This window comes from Mya arenaria, chromosome 4, assembly GCF_026914265.1.
Source record: "Mya arenaria isolate MELC-2E11 chromosome 4, ASM2691426v1".
NCBI classification, from domain to species: domain Eukaryota; kingdom Metazoa; phylum Mollusca; class Bivalvia; order Myida; family Myidae; genus Mya; species Mya arenaria.
This window is the reverse complement of record NC_069125.1, coordinates 25,867,521-25,888,002: the sequence shown is the minus strand read 5'-3', so window position 1 is coordinate 25,888,002 and position 20,482 is coordinate 25,867,521. Positions and strand designations below refer to the sequence as shown.

At 35.0% G+C, this 20,482-nt stretch overlaps 2 protein-coding genes across 8 annotated transcripts in view; both read left to right on the top strand.

The window, feature by feature from the left end:
• LOC128231821 (tumor necrosis factor receptor superfamily member 16-like) overlaps positions 1-20,228 on the top strand; it is a 126,686-nt gene extending 106,458 nt beyond the window's left edge. Inside the window, exon 7 of the transcript XR_008260443.1 lies at positions 19,850-20,228. The gene's annotated coding sequence lies outside the window, so the exon portion shown is untranslated. The remainder of the gene's footprint in view (positions 1-19,849) is intronic.
• LOC128231823 (tumor necrosis factor receptor superfamily member 16-like) lies at positions 4,447-20,228 on the top strand. Of its 7 annotated transcripts, none has more exons than XM_052945029.1 (10): positions 4,479-4,493; positions 6,280-6,406; positions 6,796-7,072; positions 9,937-10,063; positions 10,874-10,965; positions 14,263-14,707; positions 15,364-15,528; positions 16,153-16,291; positions 16,993-17,087; positions 17,651-20,228. In XM_052945029.1, the coding sequence occupies exons 5-10, from the start codon at positions 10,927-10,929 to the stop codon at positions 17,665-17,667; spliced, it is 900 nt and encodes a 299-aa protein (XP_052800989.1). In that variant the 5' UTR covers positions 4,479-4,493; positions 6,280-6,406; positions 6,796-7,072; positions 9,937-10,063; positions 10,874-10,926; the 3' UTR covers positions 17,668-20,228. The 7 variants fall into 7 exon arrangements, with proteins under 7 accessions (XP_052800990.1, XP_052800989.1, XP_052800991.1 ...); XM_052945031.1 differs by having other exon boundaries at positions 9,932-10,063; XM_052945030.1 differs by lacking the exon at positions 6,280-6,406 and having other exon boundaries at positions 4,447-4,493.
• Positions 20,229-20,482: the final 254 nt, after the last annotated feature.

The window sequence follows — 20,482 nt, the reverse complement described above, 5'->3', positions numbered from 1 at the left end:
CTAAAGTGTTAAAGAAGCACTCTACCTCCTAAATAAGATGTACCACAATTACTGTAATACAATTGTTTTAATTTACCCAAAAGGATGAATACATATCTAAAACAGTGGTTCTTATGAAGGATACTGTGTTTAATTTAAAAGAAATGTGCAGGGAACACAGTATTTCTACCTTATGAGACGATAGTTGATCGCCGTAAAGCTTTTAGTACTCACCAGACATTTAATATTTGTGCGTTTTCAGCTATCAAATATACGGTTATAATATTGTTGTCAGTAATAAATATTTTCCATATTAAATGCATTATTTAGAATGTAGTTAAAGGTTTATCACTCAAAACTTATGTTTGTTAGACATGTGTATTGATTTTAAGTTAGAGTGTCACTTAAATGATTGTACTTCTATCCACAACCTACTCCTTGGCCATATAATTATGTAGAACTGAGTTAAAAAAAAAGTAAAATATTTTCCAATTTTTGATTCTTTGTACATGGTCGGTGACCAAAATTCGTTTCCAACAATAGCCCTGATACTGTGATGTCTTCAGAAACAATAAAAAAAGTTTTGGTACGAAGTGTTTATTCCAAAAACAGACACACAAAGACATTCATAGGTCTGTATTGCGTCTTAAACAAATATGACATTATAATGATTATAAATATGGCACAATATACACAAGAGATACCCAATAAAAGCATTACGAAATGAAGAAGACAACAATATGATATACAGGAATAAAAAAATGAAATAAAAGAAGAAAAAAAACATTTAAGATCGAGTCATATTACATGCATACATAATATTCAGAGAAAGTGTACTACTACTTTTAGGGAGATACTTTGAGAAAAAGGAAATACTCCTGTAAGAATTTTGCCATTTAAACATGCACAACAATACACTCAGAAAGTTTCTGTATAGATAGAACATCAGTTAGCCGAATTTCATTACATACAAGGCAAAGCTTGAACACAGAATTGGTTTAAAGATATTCACAATAAACAAGAAACATGAAATGGCTTATTATCCAAAACATACTTTTACTGGCTGTATTGGATAAATTAAACATGCATGCAAGCCAAAAGAACACACTGGTAAAACATGCACTTGATTTCAAACATTTAAATACAGCCCATTAGAAAAAGACTCTGCACAACAATGTCAAATTATATAACCCTTACATGTCCATTTACAAAATCATCTGCAATACATTTAAACGTTATCCTACCAGATAACCCTGTTATTACTGGTAAATGTGAGGCATATAAAATAATTTTAATTCAAATTAAATATTACAACAATTAAACCTATAATTTTATACAGTAATTACAATAGGTCAATACAAAAGTCAATCTTGATAATTAATATACCCTGTAGCTCTTCAGACATAACTGTATATATTTGTGGCCATTTGCAGAAGGTTATGTGAGCCGAGGGTGTAGGTCATTTTTGCCACCATTTTTTTCTGCATTTCATAATACCAATACATTACTAATGGCAATTCTAGCCACTGTAGGAAACTTAACCAATAACTAAAGTTCCGTCTAAACACTGCTGTAGCTTGACATTGTGGATGATGAGGAAACACTGCTGTTACTATCGATGGAGTTGAGGGACAGGCGTCGACACAGACGAGGAGTTTTGTACTTGTTCACGTTGTATGTTTGGCTCTTGGAACTGTCACCTTTCTTGGCCGATCGTACACTGAAACATAGTGTATAACATGTAATTATTTAACAACCTGAAGAAAATGTTTGTGCAGATTTACATCAATTTACAGGTATTATTGTACTTGGATTTTAAAAGAATTTGATAAAGAAAAGAACAAAACATTGATGATGGCCCAACGCCATCCGACACTCAATGAACAATGGACATTTTCTTTAAACTTTATTTCTTGTTCCAGTAAAAAGAAACATTGCCATTATCAAGTCTTGACTTGGCATCTTCACTACAAATGAAATAGCCTTTTTAATTTAAAATGTTGAATCATACCCTGTTCTTATATTCAAAACCCCAGTCTATTCTCTTTGCCCATAGGAAGTTTTATGGTGCCGTTCTTGCCACGTAGACTGAGCATTTGGGTGGTCACCCCGTTACTTGAATCCACAAATACCGTGCAGAGCCACGCCCAGATATCGAGGTCCCACAAGGTCGATAGATGTTTGCCTGCTCCTGTAATATTGAGAGTCTCTAAGCTTATCCATTAGACATTTTTTGTAAGTTTAGCCATGAATACTTAAACATGCACCCTTTTCCCAATTGAGCAGTACCACAATTCATACAATTGTTTTAATTTACCGAAAAGGACGAAATCAATGGTTCTTATGAAGGATACCGTGCTTATTTTTTCTCAAAAAAGGTGAAGAGAACATTGTAGTTCTACCTTATGAGACGATCGTTGATTGCAAAATGCCAAATCATACGTGTATTGTTTGTTTTATCATTTAAGTCAAATGAGTTAAACATAATAGTGCATTAAAATTAGTATGTTTCTTTTGTGCTTCGATCTAATCTAGACCTTGTACCTAACAGTGAAACACTAGTGTTGTAAAATTATTTTAATCATTGAATATAACAAATTATTCTAAATACTTATATACACATATTTGTATCCAACAAGAAAACAGTCAAAAGAGATGGCTTAAGGTGTACAAGAACTTTACTGTTTAGCTATTCGCATCAGCGCTAATCTGAAGAAAAGAGAATCACAACGATCTATTAGCATACCTGATTTTATGCTAACTGCTTGGAATATAATTTCATGCATTTCTTCAAATTTTATAAGCGACACTCTGTACTTCATTGATGGCGTTTGAGACCTGATGATAGATTTTGTTACATTTTCATGTATGTATTCACCCTTTAATTTATCTTGTAATTGGGAACTAAAAACAACTATGGTTGAGTGGACTGAAGAGTCGAACTCTCAAAAAGTATACATGGAAATGTGTGCTCGAAATAAATGAGCAATATGAAACAGCAGCACGGAAATCCAACTTTGGTGCATTGGTACCACAACCTATGCATTGGCACCACAGCGTTCACAAAATCGAGTCTAGTGCAATAAGTAGCTGGAAAAGAGACAACGCGATGTCAATAACAAGCTTTATGCGGAAATGGCTTAAAACTTCTTCAAAATCCTGATATGTCCGTTGTCAACATTTAGCTCTAGAAAGTTATACAAGTTCTATGCGATTTTATTCAGATACAACACATAGTCAATCATATTAGGAACAACTTAGCACAAATATTATTTCTTTTTTATTTGACGTGTATAAACCACTGAAAATCAAGACTGACCGTTTACCTCCACTTTCAAATAATTTGTATCACAAGTGAAGATGTGTTAGAGCATTTTCAAAGCATAAAAACATGTTGTTGCTCCAATGACTCCCCTTTTTATTGGTGATTCTACGATGATATAAATTTCTTTCAGTATATATCATCTTCATGTTTTCATATATTGCATTGGCTTGCAAAGTCTTGACTGTGTCATGGATGGAAACTAAAGTGGAGTATTACATATTCCTTTGCAAAATTCGGGCATTCCAAATGTTCTTTTTGTTGATCTTTATTGTCAATCATTTTATTCAATATATAAAACTAATCTAAGATATACAGTTATAGAATAAATGAAGAACATTTCCATTATAATGTCTTTATTTCTGAAAAACAGCACTTACACATACAGTTCAAAGAGTATTTTCAGTGATATAAACATTGTTCCGGGTAGAGCATACATTGTCATTGTATCATCGCAATATCATTTTATGGTTATCATTATCACAATATCTGTCATTAACAATTATCATGACAGTATTATCATCACAACATAAAGAATGGTTAAATAAAAGGTTCATTAAAGATGTTTAAATTATGTTCAAATGAAACGTTTATCCCCATGCGATCTGTTACAAGCATCTTAGAATCGTTGCGTCTAGCCCGCTCCCAGCACACACCAATGGTTCCCTTCTGTAATGCATTTCTGTTTATCAAAATAACCCCTGTGCTGTACTGTACTCCGACTCTTCGTATCAAACGTGTGGTTCCTGAAATGTGACATTACAACAGCTGTTCTAAATGTTCGAGATAAACATTTAACAAGCATTGTTAAGTTAGTTAAGTCTGTATACCACCGGATGAGAGTTTGTTCGAGAGAATATTTCCCGCAACACTCCCGCATAATATCGAGAAGCATGCCCCGGACCCCACTTATGCTCGCGAACACATTATGGACAATCTAGCTACGCCCCTGATTGACTACGCACTGGATTAAATAATTTAAAATTCAAATGACATATTTTCAGGTTTGTTTCTGTTCTATATTTAGACTTGACTATATTTACACCAAAATATACATTTGGGTATTTATAAGGTTGAACGCCGGGCTTTATACAGTACTTCTTCAAATAACGGACCTTATTTTCTGAAAACAGAAAACGGAAGTAGATATATATAAACTAAAATGACTAATGTCTTCCAGGCTTCCATGCAGGTAGGATCGTTTATTTGATAATTTTGGGCACTAGCTATAGGCACAACGATGTAGAAAGACTGTTAATGTTATAAGTTGACAGTTGCGATCATTTAAATAATTGCGATAGTCTTTTTCGAAGCCTAGGTTAAAGGTAGAGGTATTTATTTAAATACGGGATACATCCTGGTTGTTGACCTACTTTCTAAGCGTCTGAAAATGTCGACTTTGAGCTCTATTGAGCCACCTGCACTTATATTGGACTCTATGCATTTATAAGGTAATGTCGTAAAATATTACGCCTATAGGCGGACTTTTGGCATCCAGTATTCCAGTATTTTGTCCGGTCAATTTATCTACAGATGTTTATGCCAATCATCACCAAATTTGGTCTGAATGTTTATGGGCATATCTCGAGCAAGTTCGATAGTCAATCATACCGTTTGACTCAAACGGTATGATTGACTATCGAACTTGCTAAAAATTCCATAAACGTGCAATTATTTGGACTACTCAAACTTTGAGTAGTCCAAATAATTGTACATTTACGGATTTTTTTTACGATTTTTGATATGGCAAATCCTTCACCCGTATAACACGTCTATTATTTAAGACTAACCGTTTGAGTCACTCGAAAGTTATCGCCCTTTAATTATAGAAATTACCTTAAATTGCTCATATCCGATCTATAACTTTAGAAGCCTTGTCCATTCATCATCAAATTCGGCCAGCATGTGCATGGGCATAATGACTTGGGGAGTTTTTGTGAATGCCCTGTGTCCAGCGTATGTCGTCAACATTTTTTTTGTCTGAAACAGTAAGGACCTCACCCTTGATAAAAGGTATGTAGAGTCACGTAGAGGACCATTAACCAAGATTGTTCAAATTATGACCCTGGGGTCAAAGCTGGTCCTGTCCTAGGGGTCACTTTTTTATATAAACGTATAGTAAAAAGGTTTCAAAAGCTTCTCATCTGAGAACGCAATGTTCATGATATTTGGTATGTAGTCTTTCTCAAGGCATACATGCCATATTTCTGAGAGGCTTCCCAGGGGATTTTGGTCTGAATTCCAGGGGAGTTTGATATTACACCAGGGGATTTTTACGCGGCAAAAATTTGCGCAATATCTGCATTTATAATATAAGAATAAATACAGAAATACACTCAAATTACAATAATTTTTGGACTTAGTCATCATGGTCCTTCATGGAATTTCACACTCAAAATATTATTGATGCTTTCCATTTTTTTTTTTTAAATTCAAATTCCAGGGGATATGGATCCCCTGGCGGGGGACCAGGGGATGGGTTGAAATTCCGGGTTTTTTTCTCCCCGCCGGGGGATATGGCATGTATGCCAAGGTTGTTAAAATAATGTCACTTGGGTCAATTCGGAACCGCCTCGGTGGCCATAGGTTTCTAATAGATGTATAACGGATTATTTCTGAGACAACTAGGCCCAGCATCTTGATATTTGGTATGTGGCTCATAAACAATCAAAATTGTTCAAAGAATGCCCAGGCTGTGGCAAAAGCAGCCCTGGCATATGAGTCCCAGATTTTCTATATACTGATATAGCTATTTTTTTGACAATCTTCTTTTCTGAAACCGCAACACCAAGACCCTTGATATTTGGTATATGTAGCCTCTGACATGTAGTGTTTATTAACTAACTTGATCCATAGCAACCAATGACTTCCTAAGCAACCAATGAATTCCATTTAAACCATTACCTATCTATAACGTTATGTTAAGTGGTCACATGTATACGTACATGTGCAATAATGCCCAACAATCTAATTTAAAGATCTCAGATCGTCCACAGCGTAATCACGACCTCTAAAGGCCAGCTCCACCACTTTACGGTGGTGCAAAGAAAAAGAGCTGTCGACACTTCTGTGGTGGAGCTGTGCCCTATGTTTACATTGACAAATGTGAGTATGGTTTATATTTTATTTGATAATTTCATTTAACGGACATATTTCAAACAGCACAGCTCCAACACAGAAGTGTTGACAGCTCTTTTTCTTTGCACCACCGTAAAGTGGTGGAGCTGGCGTTTAGAGGCCGTGGTAATGAAATGAAGTGAACGTCACGATTATGATTTTAAAGAGATTCTTGTTACTTAAAGCAAATGATAACCTAAGTGTACATTATTTCTTTATTAATCAGTAGTCAATTTTATTTTTTTTATTTACGGGATTGTACTCATTCCGAGAGGTCTGCCATTTAAAAAATCGTAAAACAATGTTCAAATATTAGTAAAACAGAAGCTTACCGTTGTTGGAGAGTGTAAGTCAAAGCTTAGCCTTATATATTATAGGAAAAATCCATAACCAAAATGGCACATGGTCAGTCTGTCAGTGCTGACGGTTCCCGCAACAGAAACTTTGGCACAGTTTGGACAGTTGCATTATTCAACAGAAGTAAATCGTGAAATCATCCAGGGTAAAATGTGTCCGCCTGGCACTTTCTGGAAAGAAAACTAACAAAGACGGTAGCCAGGCAGTATGTCAGGACTGTCCCGATGGGCGTTTTACAAAGGACTTCAAATGAGTGCTTTATTGTAGAACGTGTACCGACAAGGGCAGTAATGTCAGGTGCGGCCATGCTTCCTGGTTCATTGTTATGAGTGGAAAACGTCCTCGATTCAGTGAGTATTACCACTGTTTTCTATATGTTTCAACGATAATTTTTAGAAACGACCTTGTGCACCGAATGAAGAGCAATTGCTCGTTTACGAAGACACTTGTTTTAGATAAAAATAATGTCTGTATTAAAATATCTCATAATAAAACAATGCTGGTTCTTACTAGGCTTCCCGACTCACTCAATGCATTTTTTGCTTCAAAACAGCTAGTTAATACCGTTCTCTTGCGTACAATCCCCACCCGATGCTTTGTTTTGGACAATAACAGTATTGCTATTGTTTTCCGAATGCAGACAGCCAATTTTGGAGTTAAATCGGCTCATTTACGAAAATGCTTGCTGGTTCATTCTGTACATTTTTAGAACCTATGTTCATCCCAAATTTGGAAGATCTTTGGCACATTAAAATAACGAATAAAAGGCTTCGATTTTTTTTTTAAATTCATGTATATGTTCTATAGCACGTCTAAAAAGGGTAATTTTGTACAGGCTGTGTGTGAATAACACGTGATAAATTACGTCATATATGCTACGTCGGAAGGCAACATTGTGCTTAAAATGAAGACTTAAGTCGAAGATAACTTTTCAATCACTACACCATTTTAAATGTAACAAAGGGCAGTCTATGCCACCTTGGAGCCCCGCCTTCGTTGTATTACCGGAGTTTGATAAGGTGATTAGTTTCAACAAACACCTCGACAAACCTGTTTCCAAAATAATGTTTTGACAGTGCTCCGTCAGACGGCCGTATTGTGAAAAGTTTTGTCGAAGTGTTTTAAGAAACTAAACTCTCAATCAAACACTGGTAAACGATCGAAGGCGGGGCTCTGTTTGTGGTGTAGACTGCGCTATATTTCATTTAAAATGGTAAAGAAATAGGAAAGTTATCTTTGTTTAAGTCTTCATTCGAAGCAAAAGTTTGTTTTCGGACGGAGCGTTTATAACGTTATTTATCACGTGGTATACACACACTGACAGGGCACTCTATCTAAAGTAGAACTGTCATTATTTTGAAGGTTATATAGTAAGTCGAGACACGGTTATGTCCTTATATAAAACAGTTTTATCACTTAAGGTGTAACTTACAACATTTAAGACCTTAAATTGTTGACTGTTTCCTGCAGGTTGTCTCCCTTTTTACTTCGATTGCCAAAGTAAACATATAGCACACTGTTTAAGGTTAACTCTTAGTTCCTTTTCATTGCTATTTCCTAAAAATGTAGTTTTAATTAATCCACAATTTTACCTTACATTATTACATAAGCAATTACTCCGTATGATTAAATAGCGAAAAAGAGAAAATTGTCGAAACCTGACATAAACTTCGTATCGATTTGTACAATGCATTGAAACTTACTAAATGAAGTACCACATAGTTCAAAATTAATTTATTTTTTCGCAGTTTTCTCGTATTTTATTTTCAATTAAAAAAGATTACTCGGTATGTCTACCTAGTGGAATTCACTCCCGTAATGCGTGATTGGTTAGTCGATGTAATCACGTGATATAACCAAGTAAGGTATTTAGCTTAAATATTCCAACTGTTTAGGGTAAGCCTTCGTAGCACAGTGGATACCACACTGGACTGCAATTTTGGCGACACCGGTTCCAACCCTGTCTCCGACCCGACTTTTTTCTACAATTATGATATGAAAGAGTAAAACATTTCTTTAAATAATTGTCCTGAATTTCTTTCCAGAAAAAAACAACAACTTTTTGGTGCCAATCTGGTGTATTCATAGTTCCTTTTATATATAAAGAACCTCTATTTTCAAGTATGCAGAGTTAATTTATTATGTCGTTTATATGGACTACTTTAAAGCGTCTTGTTTTTTGTCTATTTAGATTCAGGTTTCATCTCTTCTTTCGTTTCATCTTTTGTTCCCTGAAAATATATAGAACTAATGTATAGGTTCTAAAAATGTACAGAATGAACCAGCAAGCATTTTCTTTGATTAGCCGATTTAACTCCAAAATTGGCTGTCTGCATTCGGAAAACAATAGCAATACTGTTATTGTCCAAAACAAAGCATCGGGTGGGGTTTGTACGCAAGAGAACGGTATTAACTAGCTGTTTTGAAGCAAAAAATGCATTGAGTGTGTCGGGAAGCCTAGTAAGAACCTGCATTGTTTTCACGAGATATTTTAATACAGACATTATTTTTATCTAAAACAAGTGTCTTCGTAAACGAGCAATTGCTCTTCATTCGGTGCATAAGGTCGTTTCTAAAAATTATCGTTGACTGTGAGGGAGCAAAAACAATCACGTGACCACAAATGCGAACGACCACGGAGAAATTAAGACAACAAAACGTATGTTTTTGACGTTTTCTTTATTATCTTGAATCGAATTAAAACAAGACCTAGCCCATGGTACGGCACATAATTTCCGATTTCATGTGGTATACTGTCTGATATTCTTGATGTTGTAGTTTTTGAGAACATTCATTCATCTTGTTTTAATTCGATTCAAGATAATAAAGAAAACGTCAAAAACATACGTTTTGTTGTCTCAATTTCTCCGTGGTCGTTCGTATTTGTGGTCACCACATGAAAGCGGAAATTATGTGCCGTACCATGGGCTAGGTCTTGTTTTAATTCGATTCAAGATAATAAAGAAAACGTCAAAAACATACGTTTTGTTGTCTCAATTTCTCCGTGGTCGTTCGTATTTGTGGTCACGTGATTGTTTTTGCACCCTCACACTCACCGAATCGAGGACGTTTTCCAATGAAAACAATACCGTGAAGCACGAACGCACCTGACATTGCTGACCGAATGTAAAGGAAATTTTAAACCATTGGGTGAAGTGTAGGCAGAGGCGTGTACGCAAATTCACGACACGAAATGTGAGTGTATACCGGAGTACTGGAGAAGAAGGAAGGGTCGGCGATTGTTGAGAAGTATCGCCGTGTAAGCCTAAATATCGTGTGGCGAAATAGGTATGTTGTTTTGAATTAATCTCAAACCAGATCTACTTATAATTTTTACATTAAGTGAGTCTGCCTCGGGGTCACAGCTTTCTGATAAATTATATTGTTATATTGTCTCTGAATAGCCTAGAATATTGATATTTGGTATAAAATGGTTCTTCATCAAATTGTTCAAATAATGTCCCTGTGGTCCAAACCCTATACCGCCTAGGGGGTCTAAGGTTTTCTATATACATACATGTAATATAGTACAATATTTGAAAACTTTCTCTAAAATCATAAGGCGTAAACCCTTGACATTTCGTGTGAAGTCTCTTGTATTGGTTCTTTACCAATGTTTTAATTATTGTCAAAGCTGGCTCAACCCGGGGTTCCCTGGTTTTCTACATACTGATGTTGTAAAATTTGTGTGCATGTTCTGGGGTGTTCAGTTTGTCTGGAGGGATGGGTGCAGGGTCCATATAACGAAACTGAAGACACTAAGTGAAAAAGGTAATACAATGGGGCTTTTGTTACAATAAGTAAACATTTGTCAACATACATGTAGAAAGAAAATTGTAGATTGACCATAAAAAATTGTAAGGTACACCATAATACAATAAGCTTCCAAGAGCTGCTATTTCTTTGTCAATGTAAAGAAAACCGACAATGCCCCTTGTACTACCTTTTTTTCTTTATGAATTATTTTGAATAGACTAAGTAAAATTAATTGGTGCATATGTGCTAACACTGTGCTAAATATATCAAGGCGGTGGTAAAAAGTAATCTTCTTTTCACTTTTCAAAGTAAATTTAACATTTTTTTATATAAAATTACCAGAGCCGAGGTGGAAAGAGACATAGGTCAACTGAAAAGGCTATTCGGTGTCCTCCATGGTGAAATCAGGTTGCAGCCGGATATATAGCTTGCAGGTATTAATAAGCATGCTTAACAGCTCTTAAAGCTGCCCTCTCACAGATATACTGTTTTTACAACTTTTTTTATTTTTTGTCTTGGAAAGAGCAATTTTTTGCGTAAATATCTGCGAACCAATGATAAAAGATTGCTGACAAAAGATCAGATCACAGATTTTCATATTTCCGTTCGAAAGTTAATGTTTTATGGCATACATGCAAAAAATGAAAAATGCATAAAACATTCTTTTTTTAACGTAAATATAAAAATCTGCAATCTGATTTTTATTTGTCAGCAGTCTTATATCACTGGTTTCCATGCATTTTTGCATAAATTGGCTCGTTCCAAGACAAAAATTAAAAAAAAGTTGTCAAATCGTACAATCTGTGAGAGTGCAGCTTTAATTGTAAATTTTTAAATTAAAATATTTCATGCACTATTTCAAAATGTTTTATTGGCATAACCTGCAGATTTATTTTCAGGTCAATGTGTCCATGGTCAGAAGAGAAGTTTCTAATAAATAAATAAATTAAACATGTTTGGCCCACGAACTTGTTAGACAGGCTGATCAGGTTGATGCTCCTAGTAGTGAAAAACTAGAAACAGTATTGGCGAGTGTTTGTGTTGGCTGAAAAGTGCATTTGTTTTATGAACATGCATAATCATGAAAAAGAAAATTTACGGAATTTTACATACAAGTATTGATTTGTTTAAAGCTGCACTCTCACAGATTTACCGTTTTAACAACTTTTTTTTTTCTTGGAAAGAGCAAACTTTTGCGTAAATATCTGCAAACCAATGATAAAAGATTGCTGACAAAAGATCAGATCGCAGATTTGCATATTTCCATTTGAAAATTAATGTTTAATGGCTTAAACTGCATAAACATTAATTTTGAACTGCAATATAAAAATCTGTGATTTTTTTTTTATCACTTTATTCTTATATCACTTGTTTCCATGGATTTTTGCAAAAATGGCTCGTTCCAAGACAAAAAATAAAAAAGTTGTCAAAACGTTCAATCAGTGAGAGTGCAGCTTAACTCAGTTCTCCACCATTTATGCACAGCAAAGGAACAGCATGAAAATTACCTGGCGCACACGCCGTCCCCCACCCCCCACCCCCCAATCGTCAAAGTTTACTTTTTATTTCAATATAGTAGGAGAGCAGTAATAAAATACACCCAAAATGCACCATTTCGGACTAGGAATTGTTAAAAGTTTCTAGGGGGAGGAGGTCAAACCCTCCCTGCCAAAACTTTAAAACAAATAACTTTAATTTCTGTGGAAGGGGCGCAAGTGAAAAGGGTACGCCCCTAAGTAACGCTAACGTTGAAACCTGGATCTGCCCCTGACATAATATAAATCATGAACCCACTGTACCAGCTATATATGTTTAAACTTATATAAATAAGAAAATGAAAACACCCTTTCAATGCTTAGATGTCTTTTTAAAGTTAATATCTTACATTATTTTGAAATGGACGCATTCACACTCTTAAAGGGAATAAAGATTCGGTTAGAATTAATGAATTTTACATACAATATTAACACCCAAAACGCACAGGTATTTACTATTTAATCTTCTGTAAATGCATTCCAGATTCAGGCGCTAACAGGTCATCTAGTTGTGGTTTCAAGTTACTGGTTAACTAGAGAAGATTCGTGTTACCACTTACTGAGTGAAATTCGACAATCATAAGTAGATGACCAGTTGTATAAATCTATTTATAGATAACTGGTAACACAAATCGTATCTAGTTAACCAGTTATTATGTAACTTATTAAGTGGAATACGCAAACCATTACTAGATAACCAGTTACTGCAAGAAACCAAAAGTGCATTTAAAGATAAGTGCTAACACGAATCTTATCTAGTTAACCAGTTATTATGTTACTTATTAATTGGAATTTGCAAACCACAACTACGGTAGTTAACCTGTTAGTGTTGTTTAGCTAAAACGGGTAATCGGTGGCAGTTCTGTGTTAATCTTTCAAAAACCTGTTAGTGTTGTTTAGCTAAAACGGGTAATCGGTGGCAATTCTGTGTTAATCTTTCAAGCCTTTTCTTAGTGTTATGGTAGTTATCTTACCAAAAAAGTATCATGAATATTAACTAGAAAGCTAGATAATTATCGCAAAAAATAAAGTGGTTAACACGAAACAATTCGCGAACGCTATCAGGTTATTCTACAGCAATAAAATGCCACCATACAAACAAGGCCATGTAAAAAAATATTTTACAAATGGCATCATATCGTAGTCCATTTCACGAAACATTAATCATAGAATCCTTGTTGAGTGTCAATGTTTGAGTTAGTACAAAACTCTATTGTCTGTGCATTTTAGCGCCAAAATCCTGAAAGTAAACATACGAGTATATCATATTTTCTTCCATTTCTGTTTTGGCAGATTTCAGATGTAATAATTTTCTACCTCTATCATAATAAGTACGCTCTGTTATCAGAAGCCTACTTTCTTGGACTAAAACTTACTCTTTGCACAAATTACAAAAAAAATATATAGTAGCCCCATACTTCCAATACTAGCTGAAAAAACAATCAGTTTGTTATTTACATGTTTTCAATTGTAATGTCACTTGAGTGCACGATGAATTCTAATACCTGTTGTGCCTAATTTGGTTGACTCTTCTGGGTATTTTTTCAAATCCGTACATATTACCAGGTATGTTTATTATTTTGATCAACATGTAATGCTGTTTACCGTAATGTTTTTATCCTAACATTTGGACTCAATATAGCATTGATAGAGGAATTAATTGTTTAAGGGTAGTCCATGATTTATTCATTCATGATCTTGTATCAAAACTAGAACACTTTAAAGGTAACTTTGGTTGTGATTTTCGCCCTATTTTTTTGTGTACGAGACGTTGCTAGTTTGTAATGATAACAATTTTAAGTATGAGTATTATTCATACATATTAAATCAATAAAAGGTTAAATTCTAGATTCAACTTTATGGAATCCCACTTCAATCTTTTTCAAAACTCACCTGGATGGAATGTGACACTCCCTTGTTCATAGTTATATAACTTTTGATGAATACAATTGACATTATAGCGGATTTAAACAGTATCAAGTATTGGTTATTTTGGGATTGTACAAATTTTTTAAGAGGTTTCCCAATATCAGAAATAGTAAGCAGTGACTTGAATGTACAATATTTGGACTAAATTAAAAAGACGCTAACTGAGTGTGTAAGTTAACACTTAAATAATACCTTAATTAATGGCATTTAATTTTGTCAATGTATCATTTGCATTTCATATAACTTAAGATAATTTTGCCTTCTAAGTTTCAGGAACAATCCATAAACAAAATGGGGAGTGGTATACAAGTAACTACTGGTTTGTTGGTGCTGGCTGTATTCACACGAGGACTTTTGGCAGAATTTGATGACAATTATTATTCAATAGAAGTTAACCATAAAACCATCCAGTGTAAAATGTGCCCGCCTGGCAGTTACTGGATTCAACATTGTAGTCAAGATGGTGGCCAGGCAAAATGTAAGGACTGTCCTGATGGACGCTTTACAGAGCACTACAGTCGAGGGATTTATTGCGAAAGGTGTTCTGAATGTAAAGGAAATTATAAAGAATCACGTGAAGTTGTGGTAAAGGAGTGTACACGGTTTAATGACACGAAATGTGAGTGTAAACCAGGGTACTGGAGAGAAGGACAGGTCGGGGATTGCCGAGAAGTGTCGCCGTGTGAGCCCGGATATGGTGTGAAAAAAATAGGTAACTATGTTGTTTTGCATTTATCTCAAACCAGAGTATTAAGAATATGTTTTACTTAAAGTGTATTGTAAACCCTTTTGTAAAATTGTTAAGTGTATTGTACATCATTGTTTCATTCAACAAAGTGTATTGGCGAGTGTACTGGCACATTGATTGAATTGCAAATTGGGCTGAATGGGCTTGATCCTAAATGCAGAATTTCATCATTTAAAACATAATCCAATGCTTACTTTCCCTTGCATTATAAAAACACTATTCTCATCAAGGGAAATTACTGCGTAGGAGTTTAATTGATTTTTTACAGGTTTGGCGATTTCATCAAAACCTTTGTTCCCAAAAAGTGAATACATCAATTTTGATCCCTTTGAAATCCATGGTTTAGTTATGTTCATTTTATAATTATTTCGGACCAAATTTTGAGAATTGAGTCCATTTTACCATGTTTAGTACTTAAATGGTTATACGATGATGATATAAATCTCTTTCTGCATACATTGTTTTCCATGAACTGTATTGGTAAGCAAAGTATTGACATTGTGTCATGGATGGAAACTCAAGTGCATAACTACAAAAACACTATTGCAAAATGACCTACGGTTGATAGGTCCATGGTGATATGACAGGGCAAAGTTCAACCTAATGTTCCTTACTTACAGCGAACAGTCACAATGATACAGCATGCGAGAAATGTGTTAACGGGAAGACCATCTCAAACACCAGCTCCGAGGTGACGCCATGCCAGAACTGCTCAGTTTGCCCCGAGGGATGGGTTAAGAAAAGCTCATGTAACAAATATGAGGATACTGTCTGTGTCAAAAAAGGTGGTTCATTATTGTAAATATAAACATTATGAAAGTGTGCGTCATGCTAAATCTTAAACTGTGGCCATAATTTAAAACCATAAGAAATTTCAGTAAGCATGTGACATAAGTATGTACTTGGCACCCATCTGTTGTCCTCTTGGTTAGTTGTAGAAGTGAAATATTTCTGACCATGCGTTTACAAAAATAGACAGTCATATCATCTATGTAAAAATATCAGCCTTATAGCCCTTTTATTGATGATGTTAAAGTGTAAACATTTTCCTTCAAATAAATTGTCATGTATTTTAATAGCTTATTTTATGTATTGTCCAAGGTCAAGGTTATGTAATATATGTATGGCAACTCAAACTAGTATGGAGTGAAGGAAAACAAACACCGGTTGAATGGAACATGGGCATTTATTACAAATGCCATACATGTTGTTATGTAACAAAGAACGTAATTTTGAAATGTTTTCCCAAAGACAACATATCTTGGTGGACAAAACCGTCAAAAGGAACCACAGTATCTTTGGAATATCAATACATTGGTAAAATAAAAAAATGCCTTTAAAAAACAATTATACTTGTTTTCGTCGTACCACACTATTAAACATGTATGTATTACATTGGTTTATTTCAGATGAAGTAGAGGATAACAAGGTTGGTCTTATTGTTGGAGTGTTCTGTGGCGTACTGACTGTACTCATTCTTGTGGGTATCATCCTTTTCTACAGTTGTCCAGAAAAGACCGCTCAAGTTCTTCAAAAGTTGCGTACTAGGTACTTAACTTATTACATATACATAATGTAGGCTTACTGACATTGAATGCACCATTTTTATTTCACTCAGTGCTCAGTGAACTGATGGAAAGAATATGAGCAGTTTTTCATTCATAAAGAAATGAAACTAATATTGTAAATTAGTAAGTGTCCTTCCAAATTCTTACTTTACATACTATTGATTCTCAAATATATAATGTGACAAAAGTGTTTAACAGAGAGGCGTATTGTTCAAATCAATGATACCAGAAGTATGGACTCACCATACTCAATGCTTACCAATTGGTTTAAATGAATAATACTAGGGCTTTTATTATCCCGACACAACTTGCTTTTGTGCTTGGCATGTTGCGTTGGAGGATTTTTTCCCCACCTGTTTGTAATTATTATGTCTCGTACGATTCCGCAGTATTCGTGTCATATTTTGAAATAAAATATGAGAGTTGTTTATAAACCAGAATTCATAGTATGTTCTTAAAAATGGCGTGTAGTAGTTGTTTACTGAAATAAGTGGTGGTTTAGGTAGGGGACGATTCAAACATATTTTAACAAGACAGATGCTATCTCGATCAAGCTGATCAGAAGTAAATTGTTAAACTCCTTATCTGGACATGGAAAATTCTTAAATATTACCTTCGCCTTTCATTTTGTCACTAACTAAAGAACTTGGATAAAACCGTTTTGTTTTATTTTTCCTGCAGCTGTAGAAAAAGGCAACGTCATGAAAAACACGATGACGTGGAACAAGCCACCCCACTACAGGAAGGCAATGCTATTGAGATGCTTCCAGTAAATGGTAAGTACTTTTTAGCTAGTCGAGCCAATGTTTTGTAATAATCGCTGCCTTGGTGATCATGGTGTCACTGTTATAGTCATCTTGCAAAATCCCTAATTGACTAAAAGTTGAAAATCGTTAACTCGATAAAAGTCGATTAATACAAAACGTTTTACACATATATGACGGTATGCATGTATTGGACAAGAACCCGTGCATCTGACTAACACATTTGCTTTCAGTGACTTGAGAACCAATGTCAATCACTGGCAACCGCTTGTGGTATTCTTGTTGTATAGTCAGGGCAGCTGTTGGTTTGAAACTAGCCATACATTCAAGGCACCTCAAACATAACCTGAATTATTCCAAAATATAGAACGGAGGGAGAACATGAAACTAATGAGATAAAAAAATATTGGAAGTATTTGTAAATACAAGACCCACCCTGTTGTCCAACTCTGTGTTTATTATATCAAGACAGTGTACTCTTATAAATGTACAGTTAAACATTATTATTTTCATTTGCCTCCCAGTTTAGTGACTACAATGAAACTAATTTCATTATTTGAATATTTCCATTTCAGGAGGAGACAACAGTTAGTACCCCCCTTACGTTAGAATACTTACTGCACGAACAGGTGTCAACTTGCCACACTCATATGCGAGCTCGAGAATCTCATTGGCAGAAGCATAAGCTTGAAGACTACGAAACATATACCATGTGTATCAACAGGGGTTGAACTGACTATGTACAGTAGAACTTTGTAAGATTGGCATGTACAGTAAAACACTGTAAGAATGGCATGTACGGTAAAACACGGCTAGAATGGCATGTATGGTAAAACACGGCTAGAATGGCATGTACGGTAGTACCCGGTTAGAACGGCATGTACGGTAGGGCACGTCTAGAATGGCATGTACGGTAGCCAATGACTGATTTATGAGAGTATTAGCGAGTATACATCTTTGAGGCTGTTACATGTACATGTGTTTTTAATTCTGTACTTTATTGTTACTGTTCAACCCCTTTGTATTGTTTTTGTTTTGTTTATTAGTCTTGTTTCATGTGCATGTTGACATACATTAACATCAACTTTTTTTTTCATAAATTTATGACATTAGTTTGTATTTATTTAGAATATTTCTATTTATTCCATGTAGAAGTTTTCGAATAAACACAATATTTTTAAAATTTAAGAGAGTTCCTGACGATTTTGTTGAATGTTCAGGAACATTTTCATTTTGCATATTAGGGCTGACTTTTCTTATCTGGTGTCTTTCATAAAGTTCAAGTACCCTTTAAAAAAAGTCTCTTTAAAATGTTAACCCGAGTGCTAAATCATGTCTCAATCTTGCATTAAATTACATTTCAACCTTTTTGTGGGAATAATTATGAGTGTCTAGAAAATGGTCTATTCAATGAGTCTATATTTAATTTGACATTAGAAAATACGAGCATAACAGAGGGCATTTTAAGAACATTTGGACATTTTTCATTATTACAGGCATTATTTTTTTATTACAGGCATTATTTTTAACCAGGTTTTCAACGAAAACCAGGTTATTAGAATGAGGTTGTCGTTGGGCGGGCGGATGGGCGGGCGGGCGTCAAACATTGGTTTCTGTTCAATAACTTTAGTAAGCATTGATAGATATTGATGAAACTTGGTGTGTAGGTAGCTTATGGAAAGAGCTAGCTTGGGATTGCTTTTGAGGGGGGTAGGGCTAAGGTCATGGTCACTGTTACTAAAAATAGAAAAATGGTTTCTGCCCAATAACTTTAGTTAGCATTGATAGATATTGACGAAACTTGGTGTGTAAGTTGCTTATGTGAAGAGCTAGCTTGGGATTGCTTTTGAGTGGGGAGGGCCTAAGGTCAAGGTCACTATTACTTAAAATAGAAAAATGGTCAAGGTCACTGTTACTTAAAATAGAAAAATGATTTCTGCCCAATAACTTTAATTAGCATTGACCGATATTGATGAAACTTGGTGTGTAGGTAGCTTATGTACAGAGCTAGCTTGGGATTGCTTTTGAGTGGGGAGGGGCTAAGGTCAAGGTCGCATGTTACTAAAAATAGAAAAATGGTTTCTGCCCAATAACATAAGTGAGCATTGATAGATATTGATGAAACTTAGTGTGTAGGTAGCTTATGTGAAGAGCTAGCTTGAAATTGCTTTTGAGTGGGAAGGGGCTACGGTCAAGGTCACTATTACTAAAAATAGAAAAATGGTTTCCGCCCAATAACTTTAGTTAGGATTGACAGATATTGATGAAACTTGGTGTGTAGGTAGCATGTGAAGACCTAGCTTGGGACTGCTTTTGAGTGGGGAGGGGCTACGGTCAATGTCACTGTTACTTGAAATAGAAAAATGTTTTTTGCCAAATTACTTTTGATAGCATTGATAGATATTGATTAAACTTGGTGTGTGGGTAGCTTATGTAAAGAGCTAGCTTGGGATTGTTTTTGAGGGGGGTCGGGCTAAGGTCAAGGTCACTGTTACTAAAAATTTAAAAATGGTGTCCGCCCAATAACTTAAGTTAGCATTGATATATATTGATAAAACTTGGTGTGTAGGTAGCTTGTGTACAGAGCTAGCTTTGGATTGCTTTTGAGGGGGGTGGAGCTAAGGTCGAGGTCACTGTTACCAAAAATAGAAAAATGGTTTCTGCCCAATAACTAAAGTTAGGATTGATATATATTGACAAAATTTTGTGTGCAGGTACTTGTAGCTTACGTGAAGAGCAAGCTTTGAATTTCTTTTGAGGGGGGTGGGGTCAAGGTCATTGTTACTAAAAATAGAAAAATGGTTTCTGCCCAATAACTTTAGTAAGCATTGATAGATATTGATGAAACTTAGAGCGAAGGTAGCTTATGTGAAGAGCTAGCTTGGGAGGTGGGGTCAAGGTCACTGTTCCTAAAAATAGAAAAATGTTTTTCTGCCCAACAACTTAGTTAGAATTGATGGATAGTGATGAATCTTAGTGTGAATATAGCTTATATGAAGCTGCAGATTGAACTTGCTCATACAACAAATTAATTGGCTATAATTTCTGATTGCCCATAACAAAAACCTGGTTTCGTCGCATTGAGGCGTTTCTAGTTATTTTTCAAATTATTTTTATTGATTTGTTGTTGAATAAATATGTTGTTTAAAGTTTTTTGCTGGTTCCTTTTTCTCTGTTGCATTTGGTGCTCTTCCCAAACTTCAAACCTCATTCACATATTGGGGACTTTCCAGCGTATGACAAAATCAAGGTGTTCTGTTAAAGCTGCACTCTCACAGATTGTACGATTTGACAACTTGTTTATTTTTTTGTCTTGGAACGAGCCAATTTATGCAAAAATGCATAGAAACCAGACAAAAATTAGATCACAGATTTTTATTTTCAGTTCAAAAATTGTTGTTTTATGC